General features: G+C 36.1%; 1 protein-coding gene across 1 annotated transcript; it reads right to left on the reverse strand.

The window, feature by feature from the left end:
• Positions 1-22,103: 22,103 nt before the first annotated feature.
• Positions 22,104-23,991, reverse strand: LOC131149051 (uncharacterized). Its single transcript, XM_058099104.1, has 2 exons — positions 22,628-23,991; positions 22,104-22,528 (listed from the first exon to the last, which is right to left on the reverse strand). Exons 1-2 carry the CDS (start codon positions 23,555-23,557, stop codon positions 22,439-22,441), a joined length of 1,020 nt encoding a protein of 339 aa, XP_057955087.1. The 5' UTR covers positions 23,558-23,991; the 3' UTR covers positions 22,104-22,438.
• Positions 23,992-24,522: the final 531 nt, after the last annotated feature.

The following is a 24,522-nucleotide window of genomic DNA, read 5'->3' on the forward strand; positions in this document are numbered from 1 at the left end:
CTTTATTAATACAATTTGTGATGGGTGCCATGATGGTACTAAAATTCTTAATGAACCTTTAGTAAAATATGGCTAACCCATGGAAGTTTCATCTTCATGAATGTTCCTAGGAGTTAGCTAATTTTGAATGACCTTGACCTTTTTAGGGTCAACTGAAACTCTACTTTCAGTCAACAAATCCTAAAAAGATTACCTATGAGGTCATGAAAGTATTCTTTTTCAAGTTTGCACAAAGTTTTTGCTCTCTTAACGCTTTAAACACTTTTCTCAAATGAACTATAGATGCTCCTTCCTTGTTTGGCAATAAATCAGGATATCATCAAAATAGACAATAAGGAAGTGCCCAATGAAAGGTCTCAAGATTTGGGTCGTCACTCTCATGAATGTGTTAGGTGCATTAGTGAGGCCAAATGACATCACCAACCACACATACAAGCCATATTTGGTTTTAAAAGTAGTTTTCCATTCATCTCCAGGTCTTATTCTTATTTGTTGGTGTCCACTTTTAAGATAAAATTTTGAAAATATTTTGGAACCAACCATTTGATCATGCATGTAATCAAGCCTAGTTATGAGAAACCTATACTTGACGGTGATCTTATTAATTGCTCTACTATCAATACATCTTTTCCATGTTCCATCTTTCTTAGAAGTGAGAAGGGTGGGTCATGCACATGGGCTTATACTCTCTTGAATAAAACCCTTACCTCTCAACTCACCAACTTGTCTTTTCAATTCATCATGTTCTTTAGGATTCATCCTATAATGAGGCAAATTAGGCAAAGATGATTCTGGAACAAGGTCTATGGCATGTTGAATGTCTCTCATGGGAGGCAATTCACTCGGAGGCTCAGAAATAACATCCTCAAACTCAAAAAGTATAGTGACACTTCAAGTGCTGTCTTTTGTTTAGGAATGGAGGAGTCACTCTCTTTGGTCACCACAACATAGACAACTTGTGTTTCCTTGCTTTCTTGTTCAAATTGCTTTTTATTTAAAATGTGCAATGAATTTTATTTTTAATCAATTTTAGGCTCAAGGGGACTCATATATAGGGGCTTCAAGAATGAAAGTTCTAAGTTAACAACTTAATATTCTTACTGTTGATATTAGCAAGTAACAATATTGAAATCTAAGGTTTCAAGCGACTCTTCTAAAGTTGGGATGCTAGGTTTCAAGCAGTGGCTCACACAATCAAGCAAGGATTCAAAAAAAAAAAAAAAAAAAAAAAAGAGTTTACCCAAGTGAATCGTTGGATGATTTGAAGTTGTTCAACACGAGTTTGACCACACCGGAAGTCCTTCAATCTAGCTTTGAAACACAAAGATGAAGGTGGGTATAGGTGTGTAGAGAGAGGAGGCCGTGTGGGTATTTAGAGGGGGGAGGAGGTCGTGTGGGTGAGAGAGGGAGGAGCGGGTGATGGTGATGTTGGATAGAGTGGTCTCTCACCATTTGATCGCCGGCGAGAACGTTGTAGCCTCACACTATGCAATCACAAGATTGGACAAAGCTTCAAGCTTCAACAATGGAGTTTTCTTCAATATTCAACCATAGGCTAATTAGGATTCTACAATGAGAAAGGAGATAACAACTAGCATGGGAGACAAAGCATTAAACACTTTCAACAACTCTCACACTAAAAGGTAGATGATCTTCAAATAGTTTCATGTGCACCTACAAAACAATTATGAGTAACAGTTAGACAATGGGAAGTCGTCCACGTGTCACCATATCAGCAAAGGAGATAGTCAAAGCATGTTGATCCCTATCAGAACACTAAAAGACATGCATTATGATAAGCTAATTTCACAAAACTTATGTTACTTTGCCACTATGGCTACAATTGGCGAAAGAATCAAAAGTAGGTCGAAGTTAGGCAAACTAGCTGACTACACCGTAAAAATGACTGAAAAAGTCACTACAAAGAAGACCTTGATAAAGAAGAGAAGGAAGGAGAGTTGATGTAGTATCATAAAGAAAGACACATAATCAAACTACCCATGCCTTCTACACTTGTACCACCTAACTAGTCTCTAATCAAGTAGTCAATACTTCAAATTATCCCAACTTCAATTCTATTTGAAATAATGCGAATCCTCAGCTTAGAAAGGAGTTCACTACTTGTCGATACCTTTGGTTGACCTTTATCACCAATTGGTATCATAAGGGAAGATTACTCTTGTTCCAATGAAACTAGGGTGTCATGCCACAAATGTCTGTTTAATGCTTAAACATCAAATGTAAAACTTGATTGATGCGAAAATCTTCAAGTTCCAACTAGTGGGTGATGTTGCTAATCCCAACAGAAAAACCAATCCACTACATGATCATAATAACTCCAGCAATGCTTTGGAAATTTGTGAAGTCTAAAACTCCATATCAACCATCATTATTACCTATACCCTAGTATACATATAATATCGAGAACCTCCCGCAACTAACATGGATGCCATAACCATCAAACCACCTTCACCATTTCCATACACCTCAAACCAAGTCATGTAATGGAAATATGAAGTTGAAATTATAAATATAGTGGAAGAAGCTAACGTGGCCAACTTTTTAGGGGTTGGAGGCATGACAGAGAATGGAAGGTGTTACATTCTATAAGAACTTAAATAAAGAAGGAGAAGGAAAGAAAAAATTGTTAAAAATAATGAGAAAGAGCTAGGAAAAGAAAAAGTACAAGAAGTTAGTGACGATGAAGGGGTCAAATTCCTTTAAGAACTCAAAATAAAAAACTACAACATTGTAGAGAAATTAAACAAGACATAAACAAATATCTCCATTCTAAACTTGCTCACATTCTTTGAAAGTCATAGAAATGCTTTAATAAAGGTACTGAATGATGGTCATGTACCATAGAATGTGCCATTGGAACAATTTAAAGAGCTAGTTAACACTATCATAGCTATTAATAATATTGCATACACAGATGATGAGATACCAAAAGAAGGAAGAAGCCATGTGAACCCTTTCCACATTATTGTAAGGCGTTATCAAAAGATCAAACTAAGAGTATTGGTCGACAATGGTTCAACATTGAATATATGCATATATTCTACACTAGTAAAGCAAGGAGTTGACAAATCAACTATAAGGAATAACAATTTGACAGTAATAGCCTTCAATGGAACTATAAGGGAGATAGTAGGAGAAATTAATGTAAACATTGAGATTTGACCTTGTACATTGAGGTACAATTTCAAGTGCTAGAGATTATGCTCTTATTCAACATACTGCTGGGAAGATCTTGGATTCATATAACCGAGGCAGTACCCTTATCCCTTCATCAAAAGTTGAAGTTTGTGTTAGGAGATCATCTGATTACTATAAAGGGGGGAAAATGCATTCGAACCATCAAGCTCAAATTTTTTCCTTATATCGCAATTTAAAAAGAAAATCCTGCTAATCTGGTAGAAATAACATCTCTTATGACTGGAGGAGACAATAAATTAGTTCCTAAATCGAAGTTCAATGAATTGAGCGTAATGACCACAAGTTGAATGTTGAAACAAGAATACGAGTCTGGAGAAAGACTAGGTAAACATATACAAGGAATCATAGAGCTAGTCACATTGAAGGGCTACTCAGAAACATTTGGATTGGGTTTCCATACAACGAGGACAAACAAAGTAAAAGCTTATTTTGTCACAAAGAAAAAAAGATGGTGAAAAATGGAAGGAAGGGATCCTAATTAACTAGGACTAGTGATCCTTTATATCTGATACACATTTCCAAAGCTCTCATGTATTATGCACCACAGATTGGAGACAATACTAGAAGAAGAGATTGAGTTAGCATAACTGTTCTAGGATCAACTATGCATCAACATGGTTGATCAAGAGAAACATTAGCTTGATGCTTTAAAATTTGTATCATGATTGCTTGATAATTAGATCGCTGAGGTCTTGCCCACGTCTGCATAACTTGTTATTCAAAAATCTATCTTTGGTTTGAATTGTGACCAAAGATAGATGATTCATTAACAGACTTATCTTTTCTTGACTCGTCCTTTAGTAGCTCATTTTATTCCTACAAGAAAACCCATATTGCCTCGAGAATGTAGTTGATTGCACTTAAAATACCTTGCCAAACCTTAGTGAAGGAGATGAAGAGTTAATACCTTTTGAAGAGCTTTCAAAAATATTTGAGCAAAAAAAGAAACAAATCAAGCCACATTAAGATGGAATAGAAGTGGTAAACTTGGGAATAGAAGATGCTCTATAGGAAGTAAAGATTGACACTTTGATGAGTTCACAAATAAAAAAAGTAGTGGATCTGCTTCATGAGTATAAGGATATATTTTCATGGTATTACCAAGACATGTTAGGGTTGGATACTGATACCACTCATTAGATATTGGTATGACCAAATTACAATCTAGTAAAACAAAAGCTCAAAATATTGTGTTTAGAATGACAAGGGAAAATCAAAGAAGAGGTTAAGAAACAATTCGAAGTAGGTTTCTTAGAAGTATGCAATTATCTAGAATGGGTACAAAATGTTGGTCTAGTTCCTAAAAGGAATGAAAAAGTAAGGATGTGTATTGATTATAGAGATTTTAACGAGGCTAAAGGACAAATTTTTATTACCCTACATTAACATGTTGGTAGATAACACCAGTGGACACAAGCTATTCTCATTCATGGATGGTTTATTTGGATATAAACAAATCAAGATGGTAAAGGAAGAAAAATAAAAAACCAATGCATCACTTAATGGGGGCAAATTTTGCTACAAAGTGATGCCCTTTGGGTTAAAGAATGTTGGTATTATATATTAAAGGATCATGGTCACAATATTCCATGATATGATGCAAAAGGAACTTGATATGTATGTAGATGACATGGTAGAAATACTGAAGACAGATAAAGAGCACCTATAAGTGTTGAAGAAATTATTTAAAAGATTAAGAAAGTACAAGTTGAGGTTAAATCCAACTAAATGCACGTTTGGGACAACTTTTGAAAATTTGTTGGGATTTATAGTAAGTAAAAGAGGAATTGAGGTGGACCCAACTAAAATCTCGGTAATAGAGATGTTGGAACCTCCTTTCATAGGAAAATAGGTATAAGGATTCTTAGGAAGATGAACTATATAGCTCAATTCATAGGTCAGCTAACCGCTACCTGTGAATTGATCTTCAGACTTTTGAAGAAAAAAAATCCTTGCATTTGCAATGAAGAATGCCAATAGACTTTTGATCGGATTATATAATACTTGAAAAATCCACCAGTATTGATGCCACCAATGTTTGGAAAACCATTGATCTTTTATTTGATTGTATTAGAGGAATCTATGGTTGCATGCTAGAATAATGAGATTAAAAAGAAAGAAATAGCAATCTATTATCGTAGTAAGAAGTATATTCAATATGAGACAAGATATTTAGCAGTGGAGAAAGCATGTTGCGCATTAACTTGGGTTGCACACAAGTTAAGACAATACATGTTGTATCACACTACCCACTTGATTTCTTGGATGGATCTATTGAAGTATATCTTCAAAAAACTAGAATTATTGAGGAGAATAGTCTAATGGAGCATTTTGTTATCGAAATATGATATTGTATACAAATTTACTAAGGCAATCAAGGGAGTGGTGGCTAATCACTTGACCAATCATGCAATAGGAGAAGAAGGAATTTCGAACCCAAGTTTCCTAGATGAAGATGTAGTAGTTATGGAAGAAGATGAAAACAAGTATGTACTTTGACGAATTAACAAATACATATGGATATGGAGCAACGACAATGTTGCTATGACTTGAAGGGGAGCAGTTTCCTATTAGAACAAAGCTAATTTTTCCCTATACCAACAATGTTATCGAATACAAAGCTTGCATAGTGCTGCACAATAAATAAGAATATGGGATTTGGAATTATATGTAGATTTAGATCTTATCATATGTCAAGTTGTGAGGAATGGAAATCAAATGATTGAAAATTAATACCTTATTAGCAATATGGAGAAGTTTGTACAACATTTCAAATTTATATCCTTTGAATACCTATTGAGATCCAAAAACAGGTTTGTCGATGCATTGACAGATTTGGCTTCTATGATAAAGATTACAGATGAAGAAATAATCCAACCATTGAGTGTGGATGTACAAAATGATTCTACTTACTGCATAGTCATTGAAGATGAGAAGTTATGTTATTATGATGTTGAGCTATATCTACAAAATAAACAATATTTGACACTTGCATTTGAAAAGAGTAACTTGCATGAAAATGAAGATTTTGGAGCAAATCATGCTTAAGGAAGAAATTTTCCTAGGAAAGTTGATCAATTCATATTCAATTAAGGTTTGAAAATGAGGGGAAATGGTAAGTTAGTCTTTATACTATTAAGACAATCTATAAATGATTCGCCAAAGGTGTACTCACTAGCTTTGCATTATTCAGGCTGAACCTCTCCAACACCCTCTCAACATAGCTATGCTGAGATAACCACAATCTCCTGGAAACTCTGTCCTTGCGAATCTCCATCCCAATAATCTTCTTGGCCGCACCCAAATCCTTCATGTCAAATTATTTGCTCAATAGAGTTATCAACTTGTTGACCTCACTCGTACTCTTTTCGCAGCAATCAACATATCATCCACATAAAGTAACAGAAAAATAATTGAATTATCATCAAGTCTCTTCATATAAAAATAGCAATCATACTTACATCTCCGTTAGCCAATCCGGATCATGTAGGAGTCAAATGGCTTGTACCACTGCCTTAGAGATTGCTTCAGCCCATAAAGTGATTTCCTCAATTTGCAAACCAAGTGTTCCTGTTTAGGCTGACTGAACCCTTTTGACTGTACTATATAAATTAGCTCCTCCAAATCACTATGAAAAAAAGTTGTCTTTACATCCATCTACTCCAAATGCATATCAAAATGCACTACCAAACCCGATACTGCTCTGATGGAAGTGTGTTTGACCACAAGGAAGAAGATCTCATCACAGTCATCCCCTTTCCTCTGTGAGTAACCCTTTGCTACTAGACGAGTCTTGAATTTTTTTTCCTTCTATTTTTGATACTGTTTTTTTCTTCTTATACACTCATTTGCATCCTATCGCTCTCTTTCTCTTTGGAAGCTCCACCAACTCCCATATCTAGTTCTTATGTAGAGATTCCATCTCCTCCACCATAGAACCCATCCATATACTCTTCTCTTGGCTGTGCACCGCCTCTTGAAAAGTAGTAGGATCCGCGCCACTAGTAATGAATGCATACAAAACCAAATCGTCAAAACCATACTTGGTTGGTGGGCTGATAGTGCATTTGGGTCTGTTTATAGCTATACTGTGATGATTCTGCTAATCTCCTAAGCTAGAACTCCCTACATTCTAAACATTGTCATCTCTACCTTGAGTCTGTAGCTCCACCTACACCACATGCTCATTGTTGCTGCAATTTTCCGGTACCTGTTTCTTTTCTTCATGAGTATGCTGCAACATGACTTTCTTATAAAAAATCACATCTCTATTGATCACCACCTTGTTTCCTTTGGGATCCCAGAGCTTGAAACCTTTCACCCCTTTCTAATACCCCAGAAAGATACGCTATCTAGATTTTGTATCAAGTTTCGATCTCTCCTCACTAGAAACATGCACGTAGGGTGGACATCCAAATGCTCTCAAACTAGAGGACTCTACCGCACTGCCTGTCCACACATCCTCTGCTACTTTCACATCTAGTGCTGCACTTGGTGACCTATTAATCAAGAAAAGTGCCATATTCACTACTGTGCAAGCCCTGCATTCAACCTTAAACACGAAGCTCTTTTAGCTATTGTTTTGTTCATGCTTTTTGCCACACCATTTTGTTGTGTCTTGCATACTATGAAGTGTCTCCTAGTGCCATGCTACTCACACAACTCCGTGAACTTTGAATATGTGTACTCAATACCATTTTCAGACATGAGGCATTTGATTTTCCTCCCTATCTAGTTTTTCTACTTCAGCTTTCCACAACTTGAACTTGACAAATGTTTCTGACTTGTGCCGCATGAAGTACAACCAAACCTTTTGTGAGTAGTCATCAATAAAACTCACAAAATATGTATGTCCTCCTCGTGATGCCACCCTTATTGGCCCTCAAACATCTGTATGAACATAGTCAAGAATTCCCTCCATCTTGTACGTGACTATCTTGAACTGCACCCTATTTTATTTTCCAAGAACATAATACTTGCAGAAATTAAGCTTGCATGTTTTGTCACCCTTAAATAGATTTCTCTTATAGAGCTCCATTATCCCATACTCACCCATTTGACCTAATTGCATATGCCACAAGACTATACTATCTGACTCTAACTCTACAGTTACAACTCAACCTACAACTGTAGTACCTAGTAATGTATAGATATTTCTTGCTAATTTTTGCCCCTTCATCACCGTTAAGACACTTTTACTTAGTAATTAAACCCATCACAATCTAAATTGCCCAATGAAATCAAATTATTTCTTAAACTGGTATATGCGTAACATCACACAACATTCTAACAACACCATCAAACATTTTAATTCTAATATTCCCTATTCCAACAAATTTGCATGATGCATCTCGCATTAGAATATAACTAGAATTTACTGATGCAAATCATAGCACAACTTCACAGGAACTAGTTCAAGTCCCAATTGGGACGGTTACGAGAGCATGAACAAGGAATTTTAAAACTATACTCAACGTACTGATTCAAGAGGCATGGACTCAAGCAAATTCGTGGAGGTCCATTGAGCATGTCCCATGTGAGCAACAAAGAATCATCAACATGATTCAAGTTCTAGAAGAATTTGACCAAGGCTAAGCTTTAATTGACATGTTTAAGAATACTCATTTTTGGGTCTGATTGTAAGGCTTGCATGCCATTTACTTTCTGCTTTTATTTGTTTTGACTTTTATGGGCATGTATGGCTGATAAACATAGCCATTTAAAGCTTCCTACTTTTCTTTTTCTATTTTAGGCATGTGATCAGTCAATTAAATGGCTGATTGTCTTTTTTTCTTTTAGGCAAGTAAGAGTTATTTATTTACCAGATTTTAGCCCTAATTAGGATAACTATTTTATAAATTTTCCTTGTAATGGTCATCCTTTAAATAGGCGTCTAAGCAATGAAAGGAGGTAGATTATTAATTAGTAAATTGTGAAAGTATTTTCTCTGCGGTTCTTTAAAGAACTATACGAACTTATCAGGATTTCCCGTGGTGTTCACTAAAGACTTATCAAACGGTTTTTCACAATAAACAACGAGTTGAGGTCATGTATGGTTCTTGTTTGTCGTAAACAAGGGGTCAAGGTCTATCATTCAATTCTGAACGTAGAACAATCTTGGGTTCCTTTTCGTTGTCGGATCTCATTATTTTTACGGATTCACATCATTTGGTATCAGAGCACAAGTTCTAGTTCAGGTGTGCCTATCTCTTAAAAACCTTTCTTTTGTTTCTTTATTCCGTGTTCTTGTAGTTTCCAAATTTGGTTCACATAGCCTAGTTTCGCCAAAATTCCTCTAAATTTGCTTTTATCAAAAGTGAGTTGCTGATAATAAAAAAAAAAAGAGAAGGAAAAAAAAAAAAGGAACAAAAACAAAAATTGTTTCTTTTCATTCATTTTGGGTTTCAATAAGCCTAAAAAATCACCTCACCCCAAAATCAAATATTTTTTTTGTGTGGAAGTTTTGCTATTTTGTCCTTTCAAGAATATAATCAGCTGTGTTCCTTGTGTTCTTGCTTTTAAAGCCTGAAATTCCTTGATGGGTTCTTGGTGAATTGTTACTAGAAATTTTGAAGTATTGATTAGTTTCAAAAGAACTGGAAGAGAATTATCGAGTGGAAAAAAGGCAAGAGTGGTGAGAACATTAGAGGGCTAAAAGCCACGTTTTTTTTTTTGAGTGAAGTACGAGTGTAGAATGATTCACATTATTCAGTGTAAACATGTAAGGGAGAGAATATTGAGGTCCTTTTCTTTCTAACTTTGCTCTGCAGCAATCATGTCTCACAAAAGTGCTAAGAGCGTTGCCGAAGATGCTACGGAACTGGCTAATCTGAAAGTGTTTATAGAGGCCATAATGAGTGAGATGAGGTATGTGATGAAGTTGGAACTGGAGCAGGTTCACGAACGGATAGATTAGATGGAGAATACACGTGAGAAGTAGCCACAAAATGGCCCTAATGTGCGTAGCAGGGAAAGAGTTCAACTGAGGGAAGTGAAGGTTGAAGATGAAAAGCCTTATGGGACTGGTTTTGATGAAGAAGATGATCGAGATTCTATTTTTAGTGATAGGAGACATGGAGAGTGGTTTAGAGAAGCTAGGAACTGAGAAGATAACAACTTGGGTAGTATTAAGATGAAGATTCCGTCATTTCAAGGTAGATCTGACCCTGAAGCATACCTTGAGTGGGAGAAGAAGATGGATTTCGTATTTGACTACCATAACTATTCTGAAACAAAGAAGGTAAAATTAGCTGTGATTGAATTTTCTGACTATGCTATTACTTGGTGGGATCAGCTTGTTATAAAAAGGAGGCGGAATAGAGAACAACTAATAGAGACATGGGAGGAGATGAAGACAATGATAAGAAAGTAGTTCATTCCAAGTTACTACTACTGAGACTTGTACAAAAAGCTACAAGGTCTTAGAAAGGAAAGCCATAGGATAGATGATTACTACAAGGAGATGGAGATTGCTATGATCCAGGCTAATGTAGAGGAAGGTCGAGAGGCTACAATGGCTAGGTTTTTATTTGGATTATTCTAGGAAATCCAAGATAAGGTAGAGATGTAGCATTATGTGGAGTTGGAAGATATGGTGCACATGGCCATCAAATTGGAGCAACAACTCAAGAAGGGGGTTGGGTCATGTGCAGCCCATAACTCCAGTTCTAACTCTTGGAAACCGAGTTATACCAAGCAGATGGACAAGTCACAAATGTCCAAATCTGAGCCCAAGTCTACGAACACCCGCCACGTTCCTCAAGATAAAACCGACACTTCTACCTCTAGGAATCGTGACATTAAATGTTTTAAATGTCAAGGAAGGGGACGCATAGCAAGTCAATGTCCAAACAAGAACGTCATGGTGTTGCAAGACAATGGTGAAATTGTGACCAACAATGAAGATTCCAACATCGACGACATGCCACCATTGGAGGACGTTTCTGAGGAGGAATATTTAGCTCTTGATGCATTGAGCTTGCAAGAAAAATAAGTTGATGAAGCGCAAAGGGAAGAACATCTTTCACACTAGGTGCTATGTCAAAGACAAGGTATGTAGTGTGATCATTGATGGTGGTAGTTGTACTAATGTTGCAAGCACAATTATGGTGGAAAAATTGGGACTACCTATGTTGAAGCACCCTAGACCGTACACATTGCAATAGTTAAATGATAATGGTGAGATAAGGGTGAACAAGCAGGTGTTAGTTGCATTTCAAATCGGTAAATACGAAAATGAAGTGTTGTGTGATGTAGTACCGATGCAAGCGGGACACTTATTGCTAGGGCGTCCATGGCAGTTTGATAGACATATGAAGCATGATGAATTTACAAACAAATACTCCTTTGTACTTAATCAATAATCAATCACTCTTGTACCATTGACACCACATCAAGTATATGAGGATCAAGTGAGATTGCAAAAAGAGAGTGATCAAAAGAAAGAGAGTGAACAAAAGAAAAAGAGTGAAAATCAGAGAGAGGCCAAGAAAAATGAAAGAGAAAAAGAAAATCAAAATTTGGCCATTGAGAGAAAATTAGAGAGAAAACAAAAGAATTTCTATGAAAAAGTGAGTGAAATTAAGTGAGCAATGTTTTCAAATCAGCCGATGATTGTACTTTTGTACAAAGGGGCATGTCTAAACACTAATGAACTTGACCTTGCTTTGCCTAGTTATGTTGATTCTCTTTTGCAGGAGTATGAGGATATCTTTCTCGAGGAAACACCATATGGGTTACCTCCAATCCGAGGGATTGAACATCAAATTGATTTTGTTCCTAGTGCGGCAATTCCAAACCGACCAGTGTATAGGAGAAATCCCAAGGAGACAAAGGAGCTTCAATGGAAAGTAAGTGAGTTGTTGGAAAAAGGGCACGAGAGGGAAAGCATGAGTCCATGCGTTGTTCCAGTTTTACTTGTACCTAAGAAGGATGGGACTTGGAGAATGTGCGTTGATTTTCGGGCCATTAACAACATAACGGTAAAGTATCATCATCCTATTCCTCGCTTAGATGATATGTTAGATGAGTTGCATGCTTTTTGTGTATTTTCTAAGATTGATTTAAGGAGTGGCTATCATCAGTTTAGAATAAAAGAATGAGATGAATGGAAAACTACCTTTAAAACAAAGTATGGTTTGTATGAATGGTTAGTCATGCCTTTTGGATTGACTAATGCTCCGAGTACCTTTATGAGACTTATGAATCATGTTTTGTGTGCATTTATAGGCAGATTTGTTGTTGTCTACTTTGATGATATACTCATTTATAGTAAAAACGTGGACAATCATGTAGCACATTTGAAATTTGTTTTAGATGTTCTTAGGAAAGAAAAGTTGTTTGCTAATTTGAAGAAGTGTACTTTTTACACCGATAAGCTTGTATTTCTGGGATTTGTTGTTAGTGCACAAGGTATACAGGTTGATGAAGAGAAGGTACGTGCAATCCAAAAATGGTCAAGTCCCACAAGTGTAGGTAATGTTCATATTTTTCATGGACTTGCTAGTTTTAACTGGTGGTTCGTGAAGGATTTTAGTAGCATAGCCGCACCACTTACTGAAGTGATCAAGAAGAATGTTGGATTTAGATGGGGAGAAGAACAAGAGAAAGCGTTCCAATTAATCAAAGAAAAACTGACCAACACCCCCTTATTGTTTTTACCTAACTTTTCAAAAATGTTTGAGATTGAATGTGATGCTTCAGGTATTGGCATAGGAGCAGTTCTTATGCAGGAAGGATGACCAATTGCTTACATCAGCGAGAAACTAAGCGAGGCAGCCTTAAACTACCCAACTTATGACAAGGAGTTGTATGCATTTGTTCGAGCTTTAGAGACGTGGTAACACTACCTATGGCCTAAGGAATTCGTGATTCACATTGATCATGAGCCCTTGAAACACTTGAAAGGCGAACATAAGCTAAACAAAAGGCATGCGCGTTGGGTGGAGTTCATTGAGACGTTTCCATACGTCATCCGGTATAAGCAAGGTAAGGAGAATGTGGTTGTTGATGCACTTTCTCGAAAGTATGCATTACTCTCCACACTTGATGCAAAATTGCTTGGTTTTTAGCACATTAAAAATTTATACGCTGATGACCACAAATTTTGTGAGAAATATCGAGCTTGTGAGAAGACCGCTTATGGTAAGTTCTTTAGGCTTGATGGACTTTTGTTTCGAGAGAATAAGTTATGCATCCCTAATTGTTCCTTGAGAGAGTTGTAGTGCAAGAATCTCATGGTGGGGGATTAATGGGACATTTTGGAGTTGCAAAGATTTTAGCTATTTTTTCAGAACAATTTTATTGGCCTCACATGAAAAGAGATGTTGAGAGAATTTGTGGCAGATGTGTCATATGTAGGCAAGCTAAATCCAGAGTGAGGTCCAACAGTTTGTATACTTCTTTACCAATTCCTAGTGAGCATTGGATTGATATTTCAATGGACTTTGTGTTAGGATTGCCTAGGACTAAACGTGGGAGAGATTCAATTTTTGTGGTTGTGGATAGATTTTCTAAGATGGCACACTTTATTCCATGTCACAAAACGAATGATGCCTCACATGTTGCTGATTTGTTCTTTAGAGAGATTGTGAGATTACATGGCATGTCTAGAACAATTGTTTCAGATAAAGATGCTAAGTTCTTGAGCTATTTTTGGAAGACTTTATGGTGTAAGCTAGGTACTAAGCTATTGTTTTACACTACTTGTCATCCACAAACTGACGGTCAAACTGAAGTAGTAAATAGGACCTTGTCTACTTTATTGAGGGCAATCATTAAAAGAACATCAAAACATGGGAAGAATGTTTACCACATGTTGAGTTTGCTTATAATTAATTTGTTCGTTCTGCTACTAAATTTTCACCATTTGAAATTGTGTATGGATTTAATCCTTTAATTCCATCGGATTTATCTCTTTTACCTTTGACTGAGCATGTTAATTTAGATGGAAAAAAGAAAGCTGACTTTGACAAGAAGATTTATGAGAAAGCACGACTTAACATTTAGTGAAGAATAGAGCAGTATGCAAAACAAGCCAACAAGGGGCGTTACAAGTTGTGTTTTGAACTTGAAAATTGGGTTTGGCTGCATATGAGAAAAGAGAGATTTTCGGCACAAAGATGTTCCAAATTGCTTCCAAGAGGAGATGGACCTTTCCAAGTCATACAACGCATCAATGACAACGTTTACAAGCCAGATTTACCTTATGAGTACAATGTAAGCGCTACTTTTAATGTTACTGATCTGAGTCCTTTTGATGTAGGTGATGATTTGAGGACAAATCCTTTTCAAGAGGAGGGGAATGATGCAAAACATAGTACAACTTCACAAAAACTAGTTCAAGTCCCAATTGGGCTGGTTACGAGAGCACGAGCAAGGAAGTTTAAAACTATACTCAACAGACTGATTCAAGTGGCATGGACTCAAGCAAATTTGTGGAGGCCCATTGAGCATGACCCACGTGAGTAATAAAGAATCATCAACATGATTCAAGTTCTAGAAGAATTTGACCAAGGCTAAGCTTTAATTGGCATGTTTAAGAATGCTCCTTTTTGGGTTTGATTGTAAGGCTTGCATGCTATTTACTTTCCCCTTTTATTTGTTTTGACTTTTATAGGTGTGTATGACTGATAAACATAGCCATTTAAAGCTTCCCACTTTCCTTTCTCTATTTTAGGCATGTGATCAGCCAATTAAAGGGCTGATTGCCTTTTTTTCTTTTAGGCAAGTAAGAGTTATTTCTTTACCAGATTTTAATCCTAATTAGGATAACTATTTTAGGAATTTTCCTTATAATGGACAACCTTTATATATGCGTCTAAGCAATGAAAGGAGGTGGATCATTATTTAGTAAATTGTGAGAGTATTTTCTCTGCGGTTCTTTGAAGAACTATACAAACTTATCGAGATTTCCTGTGGCGTTCACCAACAACTTATCAAATAGGTTTTCCACCACCGTTTGTGGCCTCTTCCTTATACCGAGGTTCTTATTTCGCAATAAACAATGGGTTGAGGTCATATATATCAAGATTATTGTTTGTCGTCAACAATGGGTTGAGATCTATCATTCAATTTTGAACGTAGAACGATCTTGGGTTCCTTTTTCGTTGTCGGATCTCATTATTTTGGCAGATTCACTTCATTTACCTAGTGAGTACAATGTAAGCGCTACTTTTAATGTTACAACACTTACAAGTTAGATTTACCTGGTGAGTACAATGTAAGTGCTATTTTTAATGTTACTAATCTGAGTCTTTTTGATGTAGGTGATGATTTGAGGACAAATCCTTTTCAAGAGGAGGGGAATGATACAAATCATAGCACAACTTCACAGGAACTAGTTCAAGTCCCAATTGGGCGGTTACGAGAGCACGAGCAAGGAAGTTTAAAGCTGTACTCAACGGACTGATTCAAGAGGTATGGACTCAAGCAAATTTGTGGAGGCCCATTGAGCATGACTCACGTGAGCGACAAAGAATCATCAACATGATTCAAGTTCTAGAATAATTTGACCAAGGCTAAGCTTTAATTAGCATGTTTAAGAATACTCCTTTTTGGGTCTGATCGTAAGGCTTGCATGCTATTTACTTTCCCCTTTTATTTGTTTTGACTTTTATGGGCGTGTATGACTGATAAACAAAGCCATTTAAAGCTTCCCACTTTCCTTTTTCTATTTTAGGCATGTGATCAGCCAATTAAAAGGCAGATTGTCTTTTTTCCTTTTGGTAAGTAAGAGTTATTTCTTCACCAGATTTTAGCCTTAATTAGGAAAACTATTTTAGGAATTTTCCTTGTAATGGTCAGCTTTTAAATAGGCGTCTAAGCAATGAAAGGAGGTAGATTATTACTTAGTAAATTGTGAGAGTATTTTCTCTGCGGTTCTTTGAAGAACTATACGAACTTATTAGGATTTCCCATGTTGTTCACCAACGACTTTTAAAATAATTTTTCCACCACCGTTTGTGGCATCTTCTTTATACCGAGGTTCTTGTTTTGTAATAAACAATGGGTTGAGATCATATACACCAAGGTTCTTATTTTTCGTAAACAATAGGTCGAGGTGTATCATTCAATTCTAAACGTAGAACGATCTTGGGTTCCTTTTCATTGTCAGATCTCGTTATTTTGGCGGATTTGCATCATTTACCTGGTGAGTACAATGTAAGAGCTACTTTTAATGTTACAACACTTACAAGCTAGATTTACCTGGTGAGTACAATGTAAGCGCTACTTTTAATGTTATTTATATGAGTCGTTTTAATGTAGGTGATTATTTGAGGATAAATCCCTTTCAAAAGGAGGTGAATGATGCAAATCATAGCACAACTTCACATGAACTAGTTCAAGTCCCAATTTGGCCGATTACGAGAGCACGAGCAAGGAAGTTTAAAGTTGTACTCAAAGGATTGATTCAAGAGGCATGGACTCAAGAAAATTCGTGGAGGCTCATTGAGCATGACCCACGTGAGCAACAAAGAATCATCAACATGATTCAAGTTCTAGAATAATTTGACCAAGGCTAAGCTTTAATTGGCATGTTTAAGAATACTCCTTTTTGGGTATGATTGTAAGGCTTGCATGCTATTTACTTTTCCTTTTTATTTGTTTTGACTTTTATAGGCTTGTATGGTTGATAAACATAGTCATTTAAAACTTCCCACTTTCCTTTTTCTATTTTGGGCATGTGATCAACAAATTAAAGGGCTAATTGTCTTTTTTTTTTAGGCAAGTAAGAGTTATTTCTTTACCAGATTTTAGTCCTAATTAGGATACCTATTTTAGGAATTTTCCTTTTAATGGCTAGCCTTTAAATAGGCGTCTAAGCAATGAATGGAGGTACATCATTATTTAGTAAATATTGAGAGTATTTTCTCTACGGTTCTTTGAAGAACTATACGAACTTATCAGGATTTCTCATGGCGTTCACTAACGACTTATCAAATGGTTTTTCCACCACCGTTTGTGGCGTCTTCCTTATATCGACGTTCTTGTTTCGTAATAAACAACGGGCTGAGGTCATATATACCAAAGTTCTTGTTTGTCGTAAACAAAGGGTCGAGGTCTATCATTCAATTCTTAACGTAGAACGATCTTGAGTTCCTTTTCGTTGTCGGATCTCGTTATTTTGATGGATTCCCATCATTTACTAACCTGTAGGTGTCGAACCAATCTTTATTGGGTGTCATGTGATAGGAAAATGTCCAATCCAGAATCTAAGAATTTGTGAGATGATCTGAATCGGATGAAACAGAAAGCATATCCTCGTCACTGCTCTCTGCGTTTGCTTCTTCCACTACATTCGTAGACTTTGATTGACCCTCTTTGTTCTCTATATTTCTCTTATTTTTCCATGGACAATCTTGCTTTATGTGCCCATTTTTCCTGCACATAAAACACCATATGCCCTTCCTCTTCCTGGAATTGTACCGAGATTTATTGTTACTTGGTCCACTCTGGAACTTGCTTCTCCCACTTCTCGGTTACCCCTCACCACAAGTCCTTCACTTTGTAAATTCTTATCGCTGGCTTTCTTCCTCTGATGAAAACCTAAAAAAGCACTTGTGATCTCCTTCAATTCAAGAGTTTCTTTTCCCCACATCAGAGTTGTAACCAAATTTTCATATTTAAGAGAAGCAGGTAGGGAATTTAGTAATATCGATGCCTTGTCTTCGTCTTCGAACTTCACATTAACTCACTTCAAATCACTGATGATCTGTTTGAATACGTTGATGTGCTGGTTCATATTTAAACCCTCTGACATCTTAAGAGCATACAGTTTTTGCTTAAGATAAAGCTTGTTCATCAATGAATTGCACATATATCGACTTTCCAGTTTTAGCCAATTTGCCACCGGTGATTTCTCATCCATCAGCATCCAGACAATGCCTGAAAGTTGCCATAACCTTCGCTTCCAGTTCCTTCCAAGTTATGTCGTCCATGCCTTCCGACTGCTTTCTATATAGTGCCTTCACCGTGTCCTGCTGCACTAACAAATCCTTGACCCTACTCTGCCATAATTTGAAGTTTCTAGATCCTTCAAACTTGACCATGTCAAACTTCACAGAAGAAATCCCAGCCATCGTAAACTATGGCTCTGATACCAATTGTTGTGATGAAACGCGTGCGATGCAATGCAGCAATCACAGTGAATAATATGGAAGCACACAGAGATAATGAAAGCAATAAATAACACACATATTTAACGTGGTTTGGTAGAATGCCTACGTCCATGGGAGCAAGCGGTGGCTGAAATTTACTATCATTAAAAGTAGGGTTACATTATGTATATTTATATTAACCCGAGACCTATGGAGGTATTAGAAAATTCCTCAAATACCCCTGTACCGTTTCGTGTAGGATTTGCCCCCGCTTCCCTAACCCGTTGATCGTCCTAGTTCAAATTTCAAAAACAATGCCGAACAAATCACCGATGGTTTCATTAATCGTTGATGGTTTTCCTTCACTGGACGAAAAAACCGTCGATGTACTTATGTCAAACTGTCGACAGTTTTCTTATAATTGGCTTCTGGTTGAAACCATCGATATAACTGTCAATGTACCTATGCAAATCATCGACAATTTTTTTTTTTTTTCAAACCAGCTTCCTTGTTTTCTTCAACTTGCTTTCTCTATACATGTGTTCCACTCGGTATGAGCCACATACTACAACATTAACTAATGTGTTCAATTCTTTTCGATCTATGAACATTCCTTATAGTTGTTGGTTTGTTAGTTTGATTCCATAAAATATCCCACTCTAGTCATGCATGAAACGATTGTATTTATTTTTATCACTTTTTATTCCATGTTAAAACTCTCCTTTTTTAAAGATAGATGTGTATTTAGAACCATTAATTGAAGAATGTAAGGAATTATGGGAGGATGACATTGAAACATATGATGTTTCTAATGGAGGATGCTTCCAAAAATGTGTAGCTAGCTTAAATGTGGACAGTGACTTTCTGATATATGGTGATTTTTTTGGGTGGAAAAACCAAATGGGCTCTTGTATGCTCTTATTGTAACTGTAATACTCACTCTCAATGGTTAAAATATGGTGGAGAGTATTGTTTCATGAGTCAGGCAACTTTTTCATTGCAACCACTAAATGCATAAAGATAAAGAATCATTTAATGGTAATGAAAAATGGATTCATCACCTAAAATGCTTTTTGATGACGGTGTTTTAATACACATAGAAGATCTTGTTTGTAACTTTGGTGAGCCTATTAATGTAGCAAGGCAAAAATGAAAGTGAGATGAATCAAAGAGTCCCAATTATGGACTAAAAGGGGAATATTTTTTCACATTACCTTATTGAGAGCATTATTTGTTGTCACAATCTTGGTGTGATGTAAATAGAAACTAATTCTGTGATGATGTGTTGGGTATAATATTTAGTTTGAATGACAAAACAAAGGACCACTTAAAAGTGCAACTTGATTTTCAAGACGTGGGTATATGGAGTGAGCTCCACCCTCAAATTCATGGCCGAACTAAAGTGTATAAACCTCCAACTTGCTTTACAATGTCTTTAGTGAGAAGGGTTTTTTTTTTTGAAAGTTTTTAAAAATGTAAAAGTTCCTGATGACTATTCATCTAACTTGTCATTTGTGTTCATATTAAGTATATTGGTTTGAAGAGCCATGATTTTCACAGTTTGATGCAAGAACAGCTTGCAATAGCCTCGGGTAGTTCTTTTTCCAAGAAAGTGATTGCCCTTTTATTGATTTTTGTTCAATTTTAAGGAACTATGTTCCAAGGTTTTGTGTACACAAGATTTTGTGCAATTGAAATCTTAAATTGTGGAGACACTATGCCACTTAGAAAGGACTTTTCATTCTTCATTTTTTTACAGTTATGGTACAATTTGAGTGATGTGCAATCTCATCTATTCGTACATGTATATTCCTTTTCCTCATATTGTTGAAACAAATGGGCCTAAATTACAAGCTTTTTGTAGATCCTATTCCTCTACTCTTTTCACTCTAAAATTTGTTTTGTTGAAATGAGTTAGATCAAGCTCATGACATAATGAACAACAAAGTTGTAATTCAAATTTAAGAAGTCAAGTTATTTTTTATTATTATTATTATTATTATTATTATTATTATTATTTTCAAAAAAGGCTCTTGCTTATATAATGATGGAGATAGTGGTTTAGCTTCTAGGTCATCGTGAACACTAAATTTATGTCACTTTAAGATTTTTCTTACTATATTAACTGCCACAAATCGATAATATACCTTTTTAGTGCCAAAGTATAAAACATTCAATTGTTAGGTTTTGTACTAAATTTTAGGGCAAGGTTTGCAAATGCATTTGCATAGTAACTATAAGTGGGTTTTTGGTAAAAAAAAAAAAAAAAAAAAAAAGGCAACTCATATAATCCATGGTTAATCTAAAGTAATGCTTTCTTATCCTAGGTTTTACTACCCTATTTTCTTCGAACCTCTTACTAGTTCTATTTTTTTTTTATTTAATTTGATATGTTTATTTTGTAAGATAATTGTGGTTGGGTTTAAGGTTGTTTTGTGAATTGAATATTATAAAAACTTAATTGAAATTGAGGGACTGAGAAAAATGAAGTTATTTGTTTTTCGAGAGTGTAGATTTCACGCTTCAAAGTTTTGAATACTATTGTTAAGTTGGCTAGACTAATAGGTGCAAGTTCCAATAGTATGGAGGCCTCAATTAAAATCTTAGACTGCACCGAATTAAATAGAGATTAGCAGTTAAATAAAATTTTAACTACTAAAAAATCAACATTAATAAGAATGAACTAGGTGTAGAGTTTGAAAATTTGTTGTACAAACATAGGGCAGAATCATATCTTTCTTCTCATTCCAATCAAACCATAAGTTAATTTCTTAATCAGAAATTTAAACTTCGCATATATAATTACACACCCTTTTGACTCATCATTGCAATCAAACATAACAAGCAACCCAACCATCTCACTTTTTACTGTACACCTCCAAAATTAAACTCTTTAATTACTTTCAATCATAGGCTAGACAAAAGAAAAAAAAAAAAAAACCACATCCATATATAACTAGGGGTGTTCGTTGTTTGGTTTCTCAAACCAAACCTCTAGAAATTGAATCGACGGTTTTGATTTGGTGTTTTTGTGAACCGAAACTGATTCGAACGCTTCGGTTAACTAGTGGTCTACTTAACCAATGATTCGGTTTGATTATCTCAGCTGAACTCATTTTCAAACTATTATAAATTTTTAAAGAAAAATGAGATAATTTACTTGATTTTTGACTTAGTTTGTGCATTTACATTTTATTTATATAAATTAATCACCCAAAAAATATTACATAAATTGGTTCGGGTCATATAATCATCGGTTCATGGACATAAAAATCTAAAATGAATCAAAAATCGAAAATCGTTAAAAAATGAACTGAAACAGAATCGAATAAATCAGTTAACTGAAATTTTGGTTCGGTTCGGATCAAATTTTTAGATAGAATCGATTTTCAAATATTTTTGAGCAACCCTTGCATATAAGTTACACTTTCATATCTTGATAGAGATTATTATAATTTCTATTATTATTATTACTATTATTTGGATAAGAAAAAAAGAAATGATTAAGTTAATAGGCCTTATGATTAGCCAGGAGATAGGCTTCAACAACCTAGAACAAACAATTAACAAAGATTAATAAGAATGAAGCCTTAGAAATCATCCATGAGAGAGAGAGAGAGAGAGAGGAATGCACCATTCCAGTGGAGAGCCGGGTGGAATGAGCATTACAACCAATAGCAAAGAGGAAATCAAGACATATGATTCCGTTCCGGCCTTAATTCCTTCCAAGCATACCATGGAAGCCACGACTCACTCTAAAACAACAAATGTTCTGTCCAGCAGGTATTTCAAAAGGTAATAAGAAATATTCATTAGAAGCCTCCGGTCAGCAACCCCCGCCCCCCACCCAGGAAAAAAAAAAAACCAATACTTTATGAGGATAGTATCTCCAACTAATTCAGCTAAACTTTGATCTTGCTACATGCATGAGCACATGACAAAAGTTTTAAAACAAAATATTTGAGAAATCTGAGCAACAAATTAGATACTTTCCAGAATCAATCAAAGATGATAGTAGATCTTCAAACCGAAACAAGCATTACGGAACACTCCTCCGGGAAAAAAGGGGCATGACTCAAGATTAGGATTCGATCATATAAATAGATCTTCACCTATGATTATCAATTCGAGCGCCGTAGAACGTCAAACAATCCACAGCAACTCCTCCAGGAAGATGGTTGAATGGTGCTTGGAGTCACAGTAATAATAGGCTGTCAAACATTTAAAGCAGAAAAACCATTTTTTATTTTTTTTTGTCATTGAAATGTAGGAGGCAGACATTCAGTAAAAGCAAAGTGTAATTCACTGACCTGATATTCAGTACTTTCAGGAATCTGGGACTCGCTACTCTGTTCGCCACCATCGTTACTGTTTTGAACGCCAGGAATATCTGCTTGCTGTAACGAGTTATCCACAGTCTCCGTTGGTGCCGGCGCAACAAGGTCTGATGATTCGACTGTACTCTTCTCATCTGAGGCCGGCAAGGTACTTTTCTCAATTGGATTGAGTTCCTTTGATATCAGTTCCGATGCGCCTGGAGAAAATTCATTGTTCTCATCCGGGGATGGCAAAACTTTGTCTCCAACTTCTTTTGATACCAAATCCGCTGCAACCGGAGAGAATCCACTGTTCCCGTTCGGGGATGGCAAAACACTCTCCTCCACCTCCTTGGGTTCCAGTTCAGTAACATCAGAAACCACATGCGAGTTCCCATTTGACTTTGGAGACAACAACCTATCCTCGGCTAAGTTGACCACTTCTGTAACCTTCTCTGTGACAACCGGGGAAAGCCCGCTATTCTCATCTGAGGATGGTCGAAATACTTTCTCATCGACCTCCTTCACTACCAATTCAGCAACGTCAGAACTGCCTGAGTTCTCAACTGAGGCTTCTACAACTTGACTCCATTCACCAAGCATATGAGGCTCAAATGAATCGGCAGGAGCAGTATTATTATTAAGATCCGAATCAGAAACCTCCTCCAATTTTTCTAGATCCAGCGCATGGGAACTCTTCTCAATGATTTGAGACCCCACGTTGGGACTGATATTACTGGAATTGGAATCATCAGCAACATGGGTTTGCTTCATATGCTCGGAATTCTCGACCTCGACGCTTGTATCGAAGGGAACATCGTCATGTTTGGTCTCCCCATCAGCCCAACCAACCTCAAGACTAGACACCTCTTCTGGAATTGCTCCCTGGGTATCATCCACTCTGCCGTTAGCAAAGCCTTCCATGTTGTTTATGTAGAAAAAATTGACCCAACTAAAAAGTGATCAATCTGCTCTTCAATTATTGATTCGACGGCTGGTGTGCCACTGGTTTCTTCTATTTTATGGGGTTTTGGATCAAAGGTTCCTTCTATTACACGAGGCTTAAGATCTTAATTCCGAGACAATTTGGTTCATAGAACAACATATCAAAACACATTAGAGATTCGCATAAGCATTAAAAAGATAGACGGATTTGGGAGGGGGGGGGGGTGGGCTGTGCCAAATAAATGATGACCCTTAAGTTAGTTTGAAGGGTAGGTGAAGAATGTGCTGTGTTCTTGACAGCTATTCTCGTCTTTGGACCCGAAGTAATGACTGGTGGCTGTGGAAAAAGATAGAAAGGTAGAAGTCAGTCACAATCTCTCTCTCTCGCTCCCCCTGGCGGGAGTTTTCGGTAACGATAACAAGGGGGAGTTCCCATTTTAAATGAGCTAAAAGCTAAATATAACGCTCAGGGTGTTTGCTGGTCGGATTGGCCCCAGAATTTGGTAAAAAAAAAAAAAATAATTAATTATAAGTCAAATAGTTAAGAATGCAATTTTAGTCGACTTGAGTCAGTTTTATTATCAGGTGGATTGAACTGGATTGTCGGTTTAGTTTGTAAGAAATGTGAACAAAGATATATGAGAGTTTTTGTCGAACATAGAAGTATATATTGCATTAAGAATACTACTTACACTATCATTAAAATCAAATATATTAAATTAACAAATTTCTCATAAAAAATAAAGTAATATTCATGTATAAGTACTCATAATTTCTAAATTTGCATTAATAACACAATTGAAGCAAAATTCTCAAAGTACTTAATAAAATACTATATCTGTTGTCTAAAATGTACATCAACCACATTAAATTATAAAATGCAAGATATGTTCATTGTCTTCAAAAAGGATCCTAGTGTAGTCATATCCATAAACATCAACACA

The sequence above is a fragment of the Malania oleifera genome, chromosome 2 (assembly GCF_029873635.1).
Source record: "Malania oleifera isolate guangnan ecotype guangnan chromosome 2, ASM2987363v1, whole genome shotgun sequence".
Classification (NCBI taxonomy): Eukaryota; Viridiplantae; Streptophyta; class Magnoliopsida; order Santalales; family Ximeniaceae; genus Malania; species Malania oleifera.

Excerpts from the sequence above, each read along its gene's own strand:
- LOC131149051 (XM_058099104.1), bottom strand. The coding sequence starts at position 23,557 with ATGGAAGGCTTTGCTAACGGCAGAGTGGATGATACCCAGGGAGCAATT. Across the intron at positions 22,529-22,627 it reads CTGAAAGTACTGAATATCAG|CCTATTATTACTGTGACTCC; the intron begins GTCAGTGAATTA and ends AATGTTTGACAG.